The sequence below is a fragment of the Phocoena phocoena genome, chromosome 1 (genome assembly GCF_963924675.1).
Source record: "Phocoena phocoena chromosome 1, mPhoPho1.1, whole genome shotgun sequence".
NCBI classification, from domain to species: domain Eukaryota; kingdom Metazoa; phylum Chordata; class Mammalia; order Artiodactyla; family Phocoenidae; genus Phocoena; species Phocoena phocoena.
In genome coordinates, this window is record NC_089219.1 from 117,944,870 (window position 1) to 117,961,322 (window position 16,453).

Below are 16,453 nucleotides of genomic sequence, written 5' to 3' on the forward strand. Positions count from 1 at the left end.
ATAAACCCATTTCTTTTCTCTCTTCCACTCCAGAATATAAGCTCTTTGAGGTCAGGGACTTTGTCGTGGTCACTCAGGATCCCCAGTGGGGGACTCCATGAATATTTGTTGAATGAATACATGTATACATGAATAAATGAAGGTAAAAAGAATGTAGGATAAATTGTTAGTCTTATTTTTCTCCACTTTTGAAAATGATACCGTTGGGAAACACTTTAATAGGAAAAACAAAAGTAAATCTATTTTCCCATCAGTATCAAGGGATGAAAATGCCTCAGGTTCGGTGCGAGGTTACAAAGCTCGGAGAAGCCACAGCAAATCTGAGAGCTGGAAAATCCCCCTTCATTTCACAGGTGAGGAGAAGGCCAGGGAGGGTGGGTACATACCTGACTGTTGCTCGGTCTCTTCAACTTTCTGAGAAACTCGTTCTCTAATTCTTCATGTTTCCAAAGTTCAAACCCACGATGAGAAAGCTGCTTGGAGAAGTCCTGGATGTGCTCGGGGAAACCGTTTCTAACCACCCGGCTTCAGGCCCGAGGTCACCCCTTCCACTGCTTCCTCCTTCCAGCGTGTGGGAGGTACCTGGGGAGAGGATCCTCACCTGGCCCGAGTGGGCGGTTCGGCCGTAGGGCAATTAGATCGCCCAGAGAGGCTGCAGCTGGCATCCCCAGAGGCTGTTCATCATGGCCCCCTGGCTCCCCCAGCAGGGGGAGTTTCCTGACTACCTACAGAGGGGGCCAGGAGGAGGCTCTGAGGGGCTAGGGCAGGAAAACTGACTCTTGGGTAAGCGGCCACGTGAGTTTCCATGTTGGAGCCTCATTGCAGAGTCACCGAGGGGTGGAGGGCAGCCCTCCTTACCTGCTGACCACCTGTCCTGGGATCCACAGACCCAGGCCATGGACGGTTAGGACAGTCACTCCTTCGGCTTAGGCAATACTGCTGCCTGACCCTTGCTCTGCCCCTCCTGCCTTGAGGCTCCTCAGCCTGGGTTCTGGCTTTTCAGGGCACGCGGCTCATGGCCTGGGATCCTACACCCGCACTTTTGAGGCAGGCCTCCCAGAACTAATTCTGCATGACAGCTGGGGCCCTGACCAAGCCCTGACCACTGCCTACTGACCCTGATGGCTTGTTCCTAAGGTCCATTATCGAAGGCCACTCGCCCTGGAAACGTGAAGTCTGAGAACTTCCTTTCTTGACGTGGCAGGGCAGCCCAACTTTTAGGAGGTTCATGCAGAAACCCGAGGGGTAGGCAGATTGGGAGGCCTTGGTGTCATATGGACAGCAGCAAAGAGAGTAAGCTGTGGGTCAGGCACAAGTGGGAGAGAGGCACACATCCGGTCCTGGCCTCTGGGCCACCCAGCAGTGAGGTCCCAGGCGGGGTGAGCATGCCCTGGGTGACAAGCCCTGGTCTGGGAATCTGGCAACTGTAAATATATCACTTTACGTAGATGGATGGGTGGGTTGGTGGATGAATGACTGGGTAGATGATAGATGGATGGATAGACAAACATTTCCGTAAGATGTGAGTTCCTCACCAGCAACTCTCCGGCTGGCTTACCCCATGCCCTCGGAACAGCCCTACCGTGAGCTCAGGCTGACTTTGCTGTGGTCTCCAACTGGGGCCTGACAGAAGGGCCAGGATCTAGGGAGGAAATGCTTTCTCTCTTGGGTAAGGCCTCTGGACATGGGCAGCTTTACCACCAACATCATCCACCAAAGCCTTTTTTTTTTTTAACTTTTATTTTATTATTATTATTTTTTTGCGGTACGCGGGCCTCTCACTGCTGTGGCCTCTCCCGTTGCGGAGCACAGGCTCCGGACGCGCAGGCTCAGCAGCCATGGCTCACGGGCCCAGCCTCTCTGCGGCGTGTGGGATCTTCCCGGACCGGGTCACGAACCCGCGTCCCCTGCATCGGTAGGCGGACCCCCAACCACTGCACCACCAGGGAAGCCCCACCAAAGCCTTTTTGAACCCTGGACATACCATCTCCCTGCCTCTAAACCCTGCTGCTGCCTCCAAGCCTGACAGGCACTTGCACTTGCTCAGGAGAATTTGACCCAAACAGCCCCAAGACAAAGTGAAGTCATTGGATATTTGTTATTTGAAATAGTCTAAGTGGAGGAAGCTGCTAGCAGGGTGGGCGTGGAAGCCACGCACCGCGTAAGCAGCACAGGGATTGACTGGGGAGCGTGGAGGGGCAGCATGTCTGTGCAAAAGGACTCACCAGGCGGCAGCTGCTCCCTATATGGAGGTGGGAGTGGAGAGGGTGGGGACAGTGTGGTGACATGATATGCTTGTCTTCCCATGTCATTCTTGGGTTCTGCCCTCCATCCCTAAACTCAGGAGACACCCATTCAGGTTTTTTTCCACTTTTCTGTCTCCCGTTTTGTGTAATGTGGAGGAAAGGGCAAGTTGTGGGCAACAGGCACTGCACAGGGCCGGGCCGTGCATGGGAAGGGACAGCGGGTCTTCCCATCCTGCAAACACTTCCCTCAGGGGCCTTGTTTCAGAACCAGGCCCTTCTCCTGGAGGGGAAGCTGGGAAGGAAGGCTGGCTGAAGGTGAACATTCAGGATGAGGCAGAGGAGAGGATTACGGAGAGGGGAAAGATTGATTGATGGATTGTAAGCTTCTCAAGAAGTATAGGGTCAAGGTCACACTCAGCTTTGTATCTTCAACAGCGCCAACCACCAGACCACACGGAGGAGGACTAAGGAATGAACAGGTTCCCATATCTTGGTTAATGACTAGAAAAAAGCAGAACAGCACAAGGAAGCTGGTGTGACAGTGGAAGAGACAGGAAGGGATCAATGCCCCCAAATTAAAGTGAGTGTAGGGGTCAGCTCATTCCAAATCTCTAACACTCCCTTTCCTGCCGCCACAAGGAAGCCCTCATTAGGAGGGGAGAGGAGCTGCCTGGGGCAGCTCAGCATGAGGGTATTTCTATGCAACACAGATCTCATCTCCTTCTGGGGGAGGGATCTAACCCTGCCAGTCATATCAGTGCTAAACAAAAACGCACTGGGGGGGTGATTTTAAATTTCTTCTTTATTAAAAAAAAAAGCATTTATTTCTGGGTTTTTAGAAAAACTTCTCTAACACATAAAACAGTTTTTCCATCCCCTTAGCACTTCTTTCTTGCCTCCTTCACTCCTGCTTCCGGTGCCAGCTGCCTGCAAGACCCAGATGAAGAAATCTTCTCAGATCGAGATGTGGGAGCTGGAGGGGGTTGAGGGTTTGAAGGAAGGTGGTTACTGGTCAAAAGGAGAAGTTCATTCGCACAAAAATATAAACCATGGAGGATGAGACCAGCACATACACATATGGATTGATCTACAATCCGTATAAAAAAAATAGACCCAAATTGTCATTTTACATTGGCAATATTATACAAAATAATATATATTTTTTAAACCACACACACCCACATACACACACACACACACACACACACACAAGGTGCCAGTAGCCCCTCTGCACTTCTGCTTCTGGGGACAGGAGTGTCAGTAGGCAAAGATGACATGGTAGGTGACCTGGTGGCCATTGTCCCAGGCGTAGAGCAGGCGGTCCTTGGGGTTGTAGTCTATCTGGGTGGTGTAGGAATACTCATTCTCGAACAGCAGCCTGGGGATGATCTGCGTGTTGGTGTGGGTGTCAAAGGCGTAGGAGATGTTGGCATTGCGCTGGTTGTAGCTGTCCACGGCGTACAGCACCCCACAGATGACAAAGCAGTTGCCGTAGAAGTTCCGCCGGAGCCCCGTGCGCCACGTGGTCTCCTTGTGTGTGCTCAGGTCCACGGCGTTGAGCTTGCTCAGGACGATGACCTCCTGGCTGAAGCCCTCATCATCCAGGGCCGGGTAGATGAGCCACAGGCCATTCTCATCCACAGCAAAGTCCACGTCCGAGTGGCCCTGCCACCTCCAGGGCGTGGCCTCCTCATAGGCCACGTCATGGAGCATGGCCCAGGCAGCCACATAGCGCTGCTTCAGGTCATACTTGATGATGTTACGGGTGAAGGCCCGGTTGTAGTAGAAGGCACCATTGTACACCACGTGGCCCGTGCCGATCCAGCTGTAGGGGAGCTTGTAGGAATTGCTCCAGCGACCTGTGGGCAGTGAGAAGGCAGAAGGCTTGAGGGCAACGGTGCAGAGACAACCTGTCAGGCAGGGAGGGGGCAGCCCAGAGAGATGGGACGTGCCATTGGCTTGAGGTCTGGAGCCCACAGTTTGTGTCTTGGTTCTGCCACTTTCTAGTTCTGTATAGCATCCTCGTCTGTCATTTAGAAATAACGATTTCCACTCCCCTCACTGAGCTGTTTCAAGGATCCAGAGGGCTCATGTACGTGAGCGTGGTTTGTAAACTGTCAAGGGCCATGGGAAAGGGAGGATGTATCACTACTGTTTTCTGGACCAGACTCCGGGTTGTCCCATGTCCCAGGGACTGGGAAGGAGGGGCAGGGCTGAGAGATGAGAGAGCAGAGAACGTGAGGGAGTGTGGAAGAGGGACATCCTGCTACCAGAGAAGGTCCTTTTACCATCAGAAGAAGGCGTTGCCCTTCTTGTCCACTGTCTCCACCCTAAGAGAGCTGGCCATGATTAAAACAGAGGACAGTGGGGAAGGAGGAGCCCCCCTAAGGTGAACCTATATCACGTACCTTGTTTGAAGTTCTCCAGGTTCCGGAACTCTACCAGGGTGTTGCCATAGTAATAATTGGTTACGTAAATCCGCTCATCTTTGGCCAGGGGGTCCTTCATCCAGGCCCCTTCGTTCCGCCCGTATGTGTTCTGCGTGGTTGGCCCCGTGATTGTGGAGAGGGTGTCCTTGCACCTTCCTGATGGAGGAGAGGTGGATGGAGAGGTTGGGATGATTGAAGAACGCCCCGCCCCTAAAACCCTTGCCAGCTCTGCCACCTGGAGTCTGAACTCCTCGGCAGGCTTCTATGGCCCTGTATAGCCAACCTGACGCCAGACATTTTCTCAGCATCATCCCCTGCTATTCCTCTCATCTATCCTATATTCTACTCCTATGAAGCCATCTACTGTCACCATCCTGGGCCACTTTCATGCCACCATGCTTTGCTCTGGCTGTCCTCTTACTTCTCAATCCTACAAACTCATCCCTCAAGGAGCTAAGCTCCAATGCCCTTTTCTGACACCACATCCTCCTCTGAAAAACCATTCTAGCCTTTTACTGGATTCCATCCTGCTCCCATAGTACTGTGAACGTACCTCTCTTACAGGACATGTCATCTTATATCTCAGCAGTGTTTGTGCATATCTCTCCTGATTCAAAGCCACCCCCATCCAGAGCATAAGCCCCACGGAGCGGAGCAGGGTCTGTGGCTTTCCTCTTTGTGTCCTCAGTCCTCAGAATACACAGTGTCTGGCAGGCCACAGGCACTGAGCAGATGTTCTGAAACTTGGATGAATACACGGCAGCATGAGAAGTGTGACCAGAGGAGAGGACTTTACAGGTATGACCAGGAAGGTGGAGCTTCACCAGCCACTGAGCTACCCCAAGGGGCTTGGCCCAGGCCACCAGCAGAGACCAGCCCTGACTGTGCAGTGTATGTCACGTCCCTGAGGCCCACCTTCTGGGTCCTAGAGAGCTGTCCTCAAGCCTACGCCTCTGTGGGTAGGATGCCAGGGCCCCCTTCTGGGAAATTGGAGGGGCCAGGGACCAAGTTCCCACATAAGGAGTTTACTCTGGCTGTAGGAGACTCCTTCAAAGGTCAAGTCTGCTTTAAGGGGACACGAACTCTGCAATGCCATCCTGAGTGACTCTTTGGAGAGACCTGGTGCCCATGAGAGGCCCTAAAAGACCACTAGAACCACGCTGGGCTCTAAATCAAGTTGAAAGCCTGCTTGCATGCTTACTATGCAGTATTATTATTGAACATGGCCCTGAATGATCCTGAAATAACGTGACTACAGAGAGCACGTGCTCTTTTTGTCTCTGCAATAGTGGGTTATGAAGGAGATGGGAAGAGGACAATGGAGGGGGCAGTGGGAGAAGCAGATTAATCCAGGCTTTACAACTTCCTCCTACTCTTCCTGGCAGCTGGGACCCGCAGAATACCCCCCCCCCCCCACTGCCATCAAGACTGGTGCACAGATGGGCGACGGTGATGAGAGTAACTTGTCCCTGACAGTCACATGGAACCAAAGAGTAAGGGGCTACAATTCAGGTTCAGGGTTCTCTAAACTCCAGGCCACGCCCACTTCCAAATTGTTGCAGTCTGTTCTATCCGTTCTGCTCCCCCATAGTGGTCTGAGCTGGCAGGACAGGGCAGGCGCTGTGCCCTTGGCCCTGGGCCTGAGGCAGCCAGGCGTCTGAAAGAAGGATAAACATTGTTTCTCAGGCAGGGCCCACAGTTGGGTGCAATTGGCAGGGCTCAGGCATCTCCGTGTGGGGTTTATTAGGTCCTGGTCCGACAGAGAGGAGAGGGTTTTGGCCTCTGTAAGACAAACAACAGAGCCTACCAGCCAAAGCCTCATTCCCCCACATCTGAGTTCATCTGCTCGAGACAATAAAATAGATGGCTCTGGCTGAGCCCAGGCAACAGAGGTCTGATGGAAAATATCTCATTCCCTGGCGCTGAGCAGGGCCCTGGCTTGCCAGTGGAGAAGCTGTGCTTCCTTAGAACTGAGGTGAGCCCTAGCGTGCCATCCCCAGGGAGGGGCATTTTTATGTGCCCCCTTTCCCTGGAAAAGCCCAGTGAAGACATCAACTCCCTGTCTGAGAGGCAGCCCCCCACCCATGCCCAGAGCCCCACAAAGGGCTGTGCAAGGCCAGGGGTTTCTGCCATGGCTATGCCATCTCCCTGCCCAGATATGGAAACTGCAGATGAGCTCCTGGAAGCCAGGACTCATCTAACTTTTGATGTAACGCATTGCCCCAGGCAGCGCCCCCCAGATCCCTGCAGGGTCCTGTCTCAGCACTAAGGCTCTGCAATGAGAGGGGCTTAATGTGAGGCTATAGAATGTGCCCCAGGTTTGCAGACAGAGGCCTGACATTGGTCTTCGCCCTGCTACTGACTCCAAAGTCTGTGTTTCTTTTAAAAGGTCACAAAGCTTTAGTTTCTTCCACAGTAAAACAAGTATAATATATGCCCTACCTACTTGACAAGAGTGCTTGGAGAATGCACTCTGATGATGGTATGGTAGGCTGAATCATGGCTTCCAAAGGTAACCAGGTCCTAATCCCTGGAACCTCTGAAGGTGACCTTATATGGCAAAAGAGACTATGTTGCGATAGGGGGACTATCTTGTATTATCCAGGTGGGTCCTAACTGCAATCACAAGTATCCTCATGACAGGGAGGCAGAGGGAGATTTGACTACAGAAGAGGAGGCAACCTGATGATGGAAGTGATGAGGCCACAAGCCAAGGAATGCTGGCAGCCACCTGAAGCTAGAAAAGGCCAAGAAATGGACTATCTCTTGGAGCTTCAGGAAGGAACCAGCCTTCTGACACCTTGACTTTAGTCCTATAAGACTCACTTCAGCCTTCAGGCCTCCAGAACTGTTAGAGAATAAATTTCTATTGTTTAAGCCATTAAGTTTGTGGTAATTTGTTACAGGAGGCATAGGAAACTAATACAGATGGAGTCAGCTTCTGGCATCTTTATTTCTGTAGGAAGAGGGAGTCCCAGCTTACAGCTTCAAAGTCCTGATACCCAGGACCTCAGGCTGTATCTCCACATGCCCTCAGAGCAAATGCCGGCAGCCTACAGGGTGGTCCAGCACAGGCAGGAACAGTGGGACAGACCAGTGTGGTTTTGAGAGCATTTGAAGTCAGGTTCAAGGGAGATCAGTAAACCATGAGGCCCAGACCCAGGTCTGAGAATCTGGGGCCATTCAGATGCTCCCACCCTTGGCAGCAAACTGTCAGCCTTGGAGAGAAGATGCAGCCTGTCTACTCCTCTTCAAGGGTAATGAGAGAAGGGAGGGAGATAGTTCGAAGGCACTGAAGAGAAAAGAGAGTGCTGCCTGCAACTCATCTTAGAAGTGTTCCCCCGAAGCATGGTGACAGGGAACACCTCCTAAGCCGTCTCTATGTATTAACTCATTTAGTCATCGATAGTCCTGGGAGACAGTTGGCCCTGCATCAAAGGTCCCCGGGGTCTGAAAAGTAGGGGCTCTTCCTCTCGGCATATAAACCTGCTCAAATCTTGCCATCTAACAGAAAGAAATCAGCAAACAAGAGGCTCCCGTGCCCTCTGGGGCTCTCCAGTGTTCACACAGCAGGCCTCTCCTGCAGGGTGCAGGGGAGCCCACACACTCCTCAACTCCTCCCCTGATGGCCGCCTTAAATGCTTACACCCTGTCCATCAGGGATGCTCTCTGGCCTTTTTATTCTAGTCAAGCCTGTCTTTTGTCTGAAACCCCCACCCACCTCCCCCCACCTCCCTCGCTCACTGGGCTTTCACACCCCACTCTCCTGGTCCCCGCTCACCCCCTGGTCATACTGCCTCTGGCTGGTTCTCTTTTCTGTCCACCTTTCAGATGTTATCCCTTAGAGCCCCACTTTTAGTCCCTTATCTTCTTGTTCTTCCTGTGTTCCCTGGGCCCACTCAGCTCTTATACAGCCCGGCGTTTGTTTCTGAGCACCAGACATCCAACCCCTACTAGACATTTCTCTCCTGTGTGTCCTCCTGATTCCTCAGACTTAATGGATTAAAAATGGAATTCATCTGGGGGCTTCCCTGGTGGCACAGTGGTTCAGAGTCCGCCAGCCGATGCAGGGGACGCGGGTTTGTGCCCCGGTCCGGGAAGATCCCACATGCCGCGGAGCGGCTGGGCCCGTGAGCCATGGCCGCTGAGCCTACGCGTCCGGAGCCTGTGCTCCGCAATGGGAGAGGCCACGACAGTGAGAGGCCCGCGTACCGCAAAAAAAAAAAAAAAAAAAAAAGGAATTCACAGCCTGTTCCTCCTGTACTTCCTGTCCTGGAGAAAGACATGGCACACCATTAACCAAGCCACGAGACTTGTGGTCCTCCCTGACGTCCCCCTCTCTTCCACCGCACACCCATTGGTTGCTGTCTCCCATCTCTTCATCTCTCTGCCCTTTCCCTCCACCTCTGCAGCATTTGCTATGCCCATGCCCAGTGAACACAGGTGGACCCACCGCACGTGGGAGTCCAGCGAGACTCAAAGTGAAGACAAGGCCCCCCCAGAGGCCACAATTTCCATTTGAACAGAACTTGTTTTGAACGCAGAAAGAAGGCAGTCGTATTCTAAGAAGCATATATAACCAAATAACCCTATCATATTCTTTCTTACTTGTGTTATTTCCTCATATTAGCCAACAACTCATGCTGAAAATGACATAGAAAAGGGAAGGATAGGGCAACTCACAGTCCCTTTTCTTTTTAGTCTTCCTTACTCAGTAAGGCGAAAGTAGGGAGTGTACAAAAGCTGGTAAAGTGTACTCATATTAAGAAGTGAAACAGAAACAGATGAGTTAAGTTTTGTGTAAGTGTTTCCACTGGTCTGCTAGGCACAAAATGCATACGAATATAGAAGCCGTGAAATACCAACTGTCATTTTGGTGGATTCCACATGAGTTAAATAATCTGACCTTTGCATTGAAAACTGGCAGTGCACAATATGATAAAATTCATGCTATTCAAGTTTTTTTTTTTCTTTTTGTGGTACACGGGCCTCTCACCGCTGCGGCCGCGCAGGCCCAGCAGCCACGGCCCACGGGCCTAGCCGCCCCGCGGCACGCGGGATCCTCCCAGACCAGGGCACGAACCCGCGTGCCCCGCATCGGCAGGCGGACTCCCAACCACTGCGCCACCAGGGAAGCCCTCAAGTTTTTAATATTCCTTTACTTACAATTGCATGAAATCCAAAGGAAAAAACCAAGTGAGAGAGAGAGAGGCCAGAGAAGAAAGGAAACAGCTTTATACTGACTACCTTCAATGGCACTTTTCTCCTGCTCTTTGAACGAGGGGCTCTATGTTTTCATTTTGCCCTGGGCTCTACAAAATGCATAGCTGGCCCTGACCAAACTGGTTCACTCCCGGGGCTCTTGCGGCTCTGGTCCTTCTCACTGTAGTGCTACCTTCCTTCCTGGCTGTTTTTTCCTCATCCCTCAAGACAGCTAGGTCAGCTTCTTTTTTCAGAAGAGAGTGTCTCTGACCCCAAAGCACCCATGCATTCACTCACCACCCTGAGTTGAAACAGTGTTAATGTGTCTCACATACAAGCTTGTGGCAACTCCAGGTCAGGGATGCTGCCTCACCTGCCTTTGCACGACCAACACCTACAGAACCTGCGCATCACCAGCACCCAGTACTTTCCTTAAATTGACAGATCTGAACGTAGTCCCCTGGCTCAGAACCTTCTGTACCACTTTTAGATATAAGTCCCAATGTCCCACTCCCTTCATCAGCGGGCTCCTCTCCCGTACGTTGCCCTGTGTGTGCCAGGGCGATGGGCGTTCTTTAATCCCCCTGACCTCCCAACCCCCATGCCCGCACAGGCTCATGCGGTCAGCTCTGCCCTGGGGACCACACTCAGAAATGGAGCTCCACCCTCAGAACCGAAGACAGTCTCCACTGGACTGCATACCTTGCCGCTTGCCAGCCCTGGCCACTTTAGTCGCCCGTATCCCCCTCACGGTGACCCCTCTGCAGATGTAACCAAAGCTCACCCCCTTTCACAGCCAGCGCGGCGTGGGGCTGAGTGAATTAGGAGTGGACGCTTCATCCTTGCAGAGAGGCACAGACTTTATTCCTTACCCATTTACAAGGAACGTCTCCACTTTCTCGCCTTGTTTCTAGGGCCAGCGGCCTCTGTGTCCTGACTGAAGTTCCTCGTGGTTTCAGAGGGCTGGTGAGGTGCCCCAACAAAGAGACTGAGAGCAGAGTGTGTCTGTGGAGTTGGGGGTTGGGAAAGCTGCCTGTCAAGTGACTCAGGGCAGCCAACTGGGACACTTCTTGGTCCCGAGGCTGGGTGCCGTGGAGGACCTGGCTAGCCCTGCCCCTGTCCGTGTCAGCACCAGGCTGCCTCGGACCAGGCCCGCTGACATGGCAGGCCGGCTGGCTGTCTCGTGCCCACAGCCTGTGGCTGGCCAGGCCTCGGGGATTGTTAAGGTGGTATACTTTGTGAAGGAGACAGTCTTTAGCCAATCATATGGCCTAGGTTCGACCATGAGGCAGGCTCTCTGGTAGTGCTGTCGTCCTGACTGTCCTCTTTGTCTGCTCCTTTCCACTCCCAACCCCCACCCCAAAGCAGCCTCTTCTAAAACGTGCAGCAGGAGTTGTAGTCCTTAAAGTATGGGACTCTGCAAAGCCTTGGCAACGTGGCACGTGTCCTCTTCCTCTGCAGTAGGCTGAGCAGACCTCTCCCAGACACTGAGGATGGTGACCGCTCCTGTCCCGCCCCTTCCCTTCCCGAGCCCCGGCTCCCATCACTGACGGCATTTTTCCTCTCCTGTCCTAGAGCTACTATGCTTTGGCCAAAAGTTAATTCCAATTTGCTTGTTTTGGGAATTTCTGAGAGTTTGACAATTCCCCTGAGGAAAATGGTGGACCTTTTAGGGTATTACAAAACCAGGTTTAGAAACCATGGGATAGGGTATTCCTATTAAAAGCAGCCCCATTTAAAAGCACTCAGACAGCTCAAAGTCAAAATTGCCAGGCTCAGTAAACAGCAAGCAACCTTTCACAGGCAACACATCAGTGGTCTGTGCTGGTTTCAGCCAAATGATTTTTATTTAAATGATGACTACATGTAGTCCTACTCGGCCAGGCACAGGCAGGCAGGAAGTCTGCAGAGAAGGTTCCAGAAAAGAACTCCCATCCACACTAACAGCAGCCTGAGAGAAGCACCTGACAGTGATACATGATTAAAAGTGATTCCTGAAAAAACTTGCCAAGACTCCACATTGCCTAAACAGCCACCCTTCTCTCTGTGCCACCCCCTCTTTTCATTCCTTGGTATTTGAAGAAGCCCTTATATCTGTGTCCACGTCCCTGTATTTTTTTTCTACAGTAGACATAAAAGGAAAGAACTTCAGCTCTTTTGAAAAATCCTACAGGCCAATCTTTAAGCAGAAGCTTACATCCTCTGTGTAAGACAGATGAATGGATAAAGAAGATGTGGTACGTATAGACAATGGAATATTACTCAGCCACTAAAAAGAATGAAATAATGCTATCTGCAGCAACACGGATGAACCTGGAGATTATCATGCTAAGTGAAATAAGTCAGACAGAGAAAGACAAATATCATATGATATCGCTTATATGTGGAATCTAAAAAAAAAAAGGATACAAATGAACTTATTTACAAAATAGAAACAGACTCACAGAGAATGAACTTATGGTTATCAGGGCGGAAGGTTGTGGGGAGGGATAAATTGGGAGTTTGAGATTGACGTGTACACACTGCTCTATTTAAAATAGATAACCATATATGACAAACCCGCAGCCCATGTTGTCCTCAATGGTGAAAAACTGAAAGCATTTCCACTAAGATCAGGAACAAGACAAGGCTGCCCACTCTCACCACTCTTATTCAACATAGTTTTGGAAGTTTTAGCCACAGCAATCAGAGAAGAAAAGGAAATAAAAGGAATCCATATCGGAAAAGAAGAAGTAAAGCTGTCACTGTTTGCAGATGACATGATACTATACATAGAGAATCCTAAAGATGCTACCAGAAAACTATTAGAGCTTATCAATGAATTTGGTAAAGTAGCAGGAGACAAAATTAATGGACAGAAAAATCTGGCATTCCTATACAATAATGATGAAAAATCTGAAAGTGAAATCAAGAAAACACTCCCATTTACCACTGCAACATAAAGAATAAAATATCAAAGAATAAACCTACCTAAGGAGACAAAAGACCTGTATGCAGAAAATTATAAGACATTGATGAAAGAAACTAAAGATGATACAAATAGATGGAGAGATATACCATGTTCTTGGATTGGAAGAATCAACATTGTGAAAAGGGCTCTACTACCCAAAGCAATCTACACATTCAATGCAATCCCTATCAAACTACCACTGGCATTTTTCACAGAACTAGAACAAAAAACTTCACAATTTGTATGGAAACACAAAAGACCCCGAATAGCCAAAGCATCTTGAGAAAGAAAAACAGAGCTGGAGGAATCAGCCTCCTGGACTTCAGACTATACTACAAAGCTACAGTAATCAAGGCAGTATGGTACTGGCACAAAAACAGAAATATAGATCAATGGAACAGGATAGAAAGCCCAGAGATAAACCCACGCACATATGGGCACCTTATCTTTGATAAAGGAGGCAGGAATGTACAGTGGAGAAAGGAGAGCCTCTTCAATAAGTGGTGCTGGGAAAACTGGACAGATACATGTAAAAGTATGAGATTAGATCACTCCCTAACACCATACACAATAATTAGCTCAAAATGGATTAAAGACCTAAATGTAAGGCCAGAAACTATCAAACTCTTAGAGGAAAATATAGGCAGAAAACTCTATGACATAAATCACAGCAAGATCCTTTTTGACCCACCTCCTAGAGAAATGGAAATAAAAACAAAAATAAACAAATGGGACCTAATGAAACTTCAAAGCTTTTGCACAGCAAAGGAAACCATAAACAAGACCAAAAGATAACCCTCAGAATGGGAGAAAATATTTGCAAGTGAAGCAACTGACAAAGGATTAATCTCTAAAACTTACAAGCAGGTCATGCAGCTCAATAACAAAAAAAGAAACAACCCGATCCAAAAATGGGCCGAAGACATAAATAGACACTTCTCCAAAGAAGATATACAGATTACCAACAAACACATGAAAGAATGCTCAACATCATTAGAGAAATGCAAATCAAAACTACAGTGAGGGCTTCCCTGGTGGCACAGTGGTTGAGAGTCCACCTGCTGATGCAGGGGACGTGGGTTCATGCTCCGGTCCAGGAAGATCACACATGCCGTGGAGCGGCTGGGCCCGTGAGCCATGGCCACTGAGCCTGCGCGTCCAGAGCCTGTGCTCCACAATGGGAGAGGCCACAACAGTGAGAGGCCCGTGTACCGCAAAAACAAACAAACAAACAAACAAAAACTACAATGAGATATCATCTCACACCGGTCAGAATGGCCATCATCAAAAAATCTAGAAACAATAAGTGCTGGAGAGGGTGTGGAGAAAATGGAACACTCTTGCACTGCTGGTGGGAATGTGAATTGGTACAGCCACTATGGAGAACAGTATGGAGGTTCCTTAAAAAACTACAAATAGAACTACCATATGACCCAGCAATCCCACTACTGAGCATATACCCTGAGAAAACCAGAATTCAAAAGGAGTCATGTACCAAAATGTTCATTGCAGCTCTATTTACAACAGTCAGGGGATGGAAACAACCTAAGTGTCCATCATCAGATGAATGGATAAAGAAGATGTGGCACATATATACAATGGAATATTACTCAGCCATAAAAAGAAACAAAATGGAGTTATTTGGAGTGAGGTGGATGGACCTAGAGTCTGTCATACAGAGTGAAGTAAGTCAGAAAGAGAAAGACAAATACCGTATGCTAACACATATACATGGAATCTAAGAAAACAAAAATGTCATGAAGAACCTAGGGGTAAGATAGGAATAAAGACACAGACCTACTAGAGACTGGACTTGAGGATATGGGGAGGGGGAGGTGTAAGCTGTGACAAAGTTACAGAGTGGCATGGACATATATACACTACCAAACGTGAAATAGATAGCTAGTGGGAAGCAGCTGCATAGCACAGGGAGATCAGCTCGGTGCTTTGTGACCACCTAGAGGGGTGGGATAGGGAGGGTGGGAGGGAGGGAGATGCAAGAGGGAAGAGATATGGGAACATACGTAAATGTATAACTGATCCACTTTGTTATAAAGCAGAAACTAACACACCATTGTAAAGCCATTATACTCCAATAAAGATGTAAAAAATAATAATAAATAAATAAATAAATAAAATAGATAACCAACAAGGACCTACAGTGTAGCAGAGGGAACTCTGCTCAATATCCTGTAATAACCTAAATGGGAAAAGAATCTGAAAAAGAATAGATACATGTATATGTATAACGAAATAACTTTGCTGTACACCCGAAACTAACACAACATTGTTAATCAACTATAGTCCAATATAAAATAAAAATTAAAAAGAAAAAGAACCCCAGCTCTTCTGAAAAATCTTACAGGCCAGCCTTTAAGCAGAAGCTTACATCCTCTGTGACAATGTTATTCTGGTTGAATAGAATATTGAACAACAAGAGAAAATGTATCCCTGTCTCCCATTCCTACCACTAGGCAAATAGCGGCTAGGACACAGGGTTTCTCCTGTCTGGGCATCAGCATCTCAGTCAGGCTAAGGGAGGGGGCGGTGTCCTAAGAACCCCAGAAAGGTGCATGTCGGGAATTACACCAGAAAAGCCCACTGGTGGCAACACTCAGGGTAGGCAGGTGGATTGTGGAGACAGTGGAGAATTCCACCCCTGGCTAGGAAGTCGCCAAGGGAAGAGGCTTCCAGGCTGGCAAACACCATCGCTGAGGACATACAAGGCGTGCAGATGTACCCGTAGCCTGTCTTCACTGTTAGTATTCTATCCACCTGTGGAGGGATGGTGGCGGGCAGCTAAGTTTCTGGAGGAACCATCCCTCCTACCCAATTGGTGGTGCTATGGGGGCCCCCCGGGGAGCTCATTCCTATGGCAGAAGAGGAGATGGAGTGCTGGGCCCATGAGCATGGTCAAGGATGCACAGAGCCAGTTTGGAACTGGGAACCTCTGCTCAGACCCTGGGGCATTCTACAGAAATTGAGCAGGACCCGTAGCTTCAGAATTGATTATCCATGCAGTGAGGAATGGACCTTTTCTACTCTATGGTCAGCTTGCTCCCGTCATGGAAGCAAAAGAAAGGAAAAGAAAAACATTCTCTTCTCCCACCCCGACCTCTGTGGCTCAAGAACTGTCTTCTTGCTTAGCTTCCTCCAGGCCAGGGTTCATGAGATTTTGCCCTGGGGTCCATTTGGTTATTTCCTTGCCATTATTCTGGGATTTTTCACCCAATAGGAATCCCTTGCTATACCATGGCCTGATAAACTTACTGCAGAAAACCACAGAATATAATGGAGAAAGCAGTCTTTAGCAAATTTCTAATTTCTGAGACCCAGACAGGCAGAGATGTGGCCAAGGTCACACAGCTGTCAGCAGCAGAGACCACGCTATAACAAGGTGTTTGGCTCCTGGCAGGTGCTCCTTCCACCATCTGTCTGGCGTAGCTGGCACCTTATTCTGAGGAGGAATTAGGAAAGAGGCTGCCAAGGGAGCAGAAAATGGGAGGAAGGGAAAGACAGGTATAAGGCAAATCACGTCTTCCGTCAACTCAAGTATATTTTTAATGAAATTATTATTCAATAGTGTTATTTCTCAATCACTATGGATGGTGACGTAATGAATGTTT

At 49.3% G+C, this 16,453-nt stretch overlaps 1 protein-coding gene across 1 annotated transcript in view; it reads right to left on the bottom strand.

The window, feature by feature from the left end:
* Positions 1–3,038: 3,038 nt before the first annotated feature.
* OLFML2B (olfactomedin like 2B) overlaps positions 3,039–16,453 on the bottom strand; it is a 41,065-nt gene continuing 27,650 nt past the window's right edge. Inside the window, exons 7-8 of the mRNA XM_065883071.1 lie at positions 4,655–4,831; positions 3,039–4,105 (exon numbers count right to left, since the gene is read on the bottom strand). Of these exons, the coding sequence (XP_065739143.1) occupies positions 3,504–4,105; positions 4,655–4,831 (779 nt within the window). The 3' untranslated portion in view covers positions 3,039–3,503. The remainder of the gene's footprint in view (positions 4,106–4,654; positions 4,832–16,453) is intronic.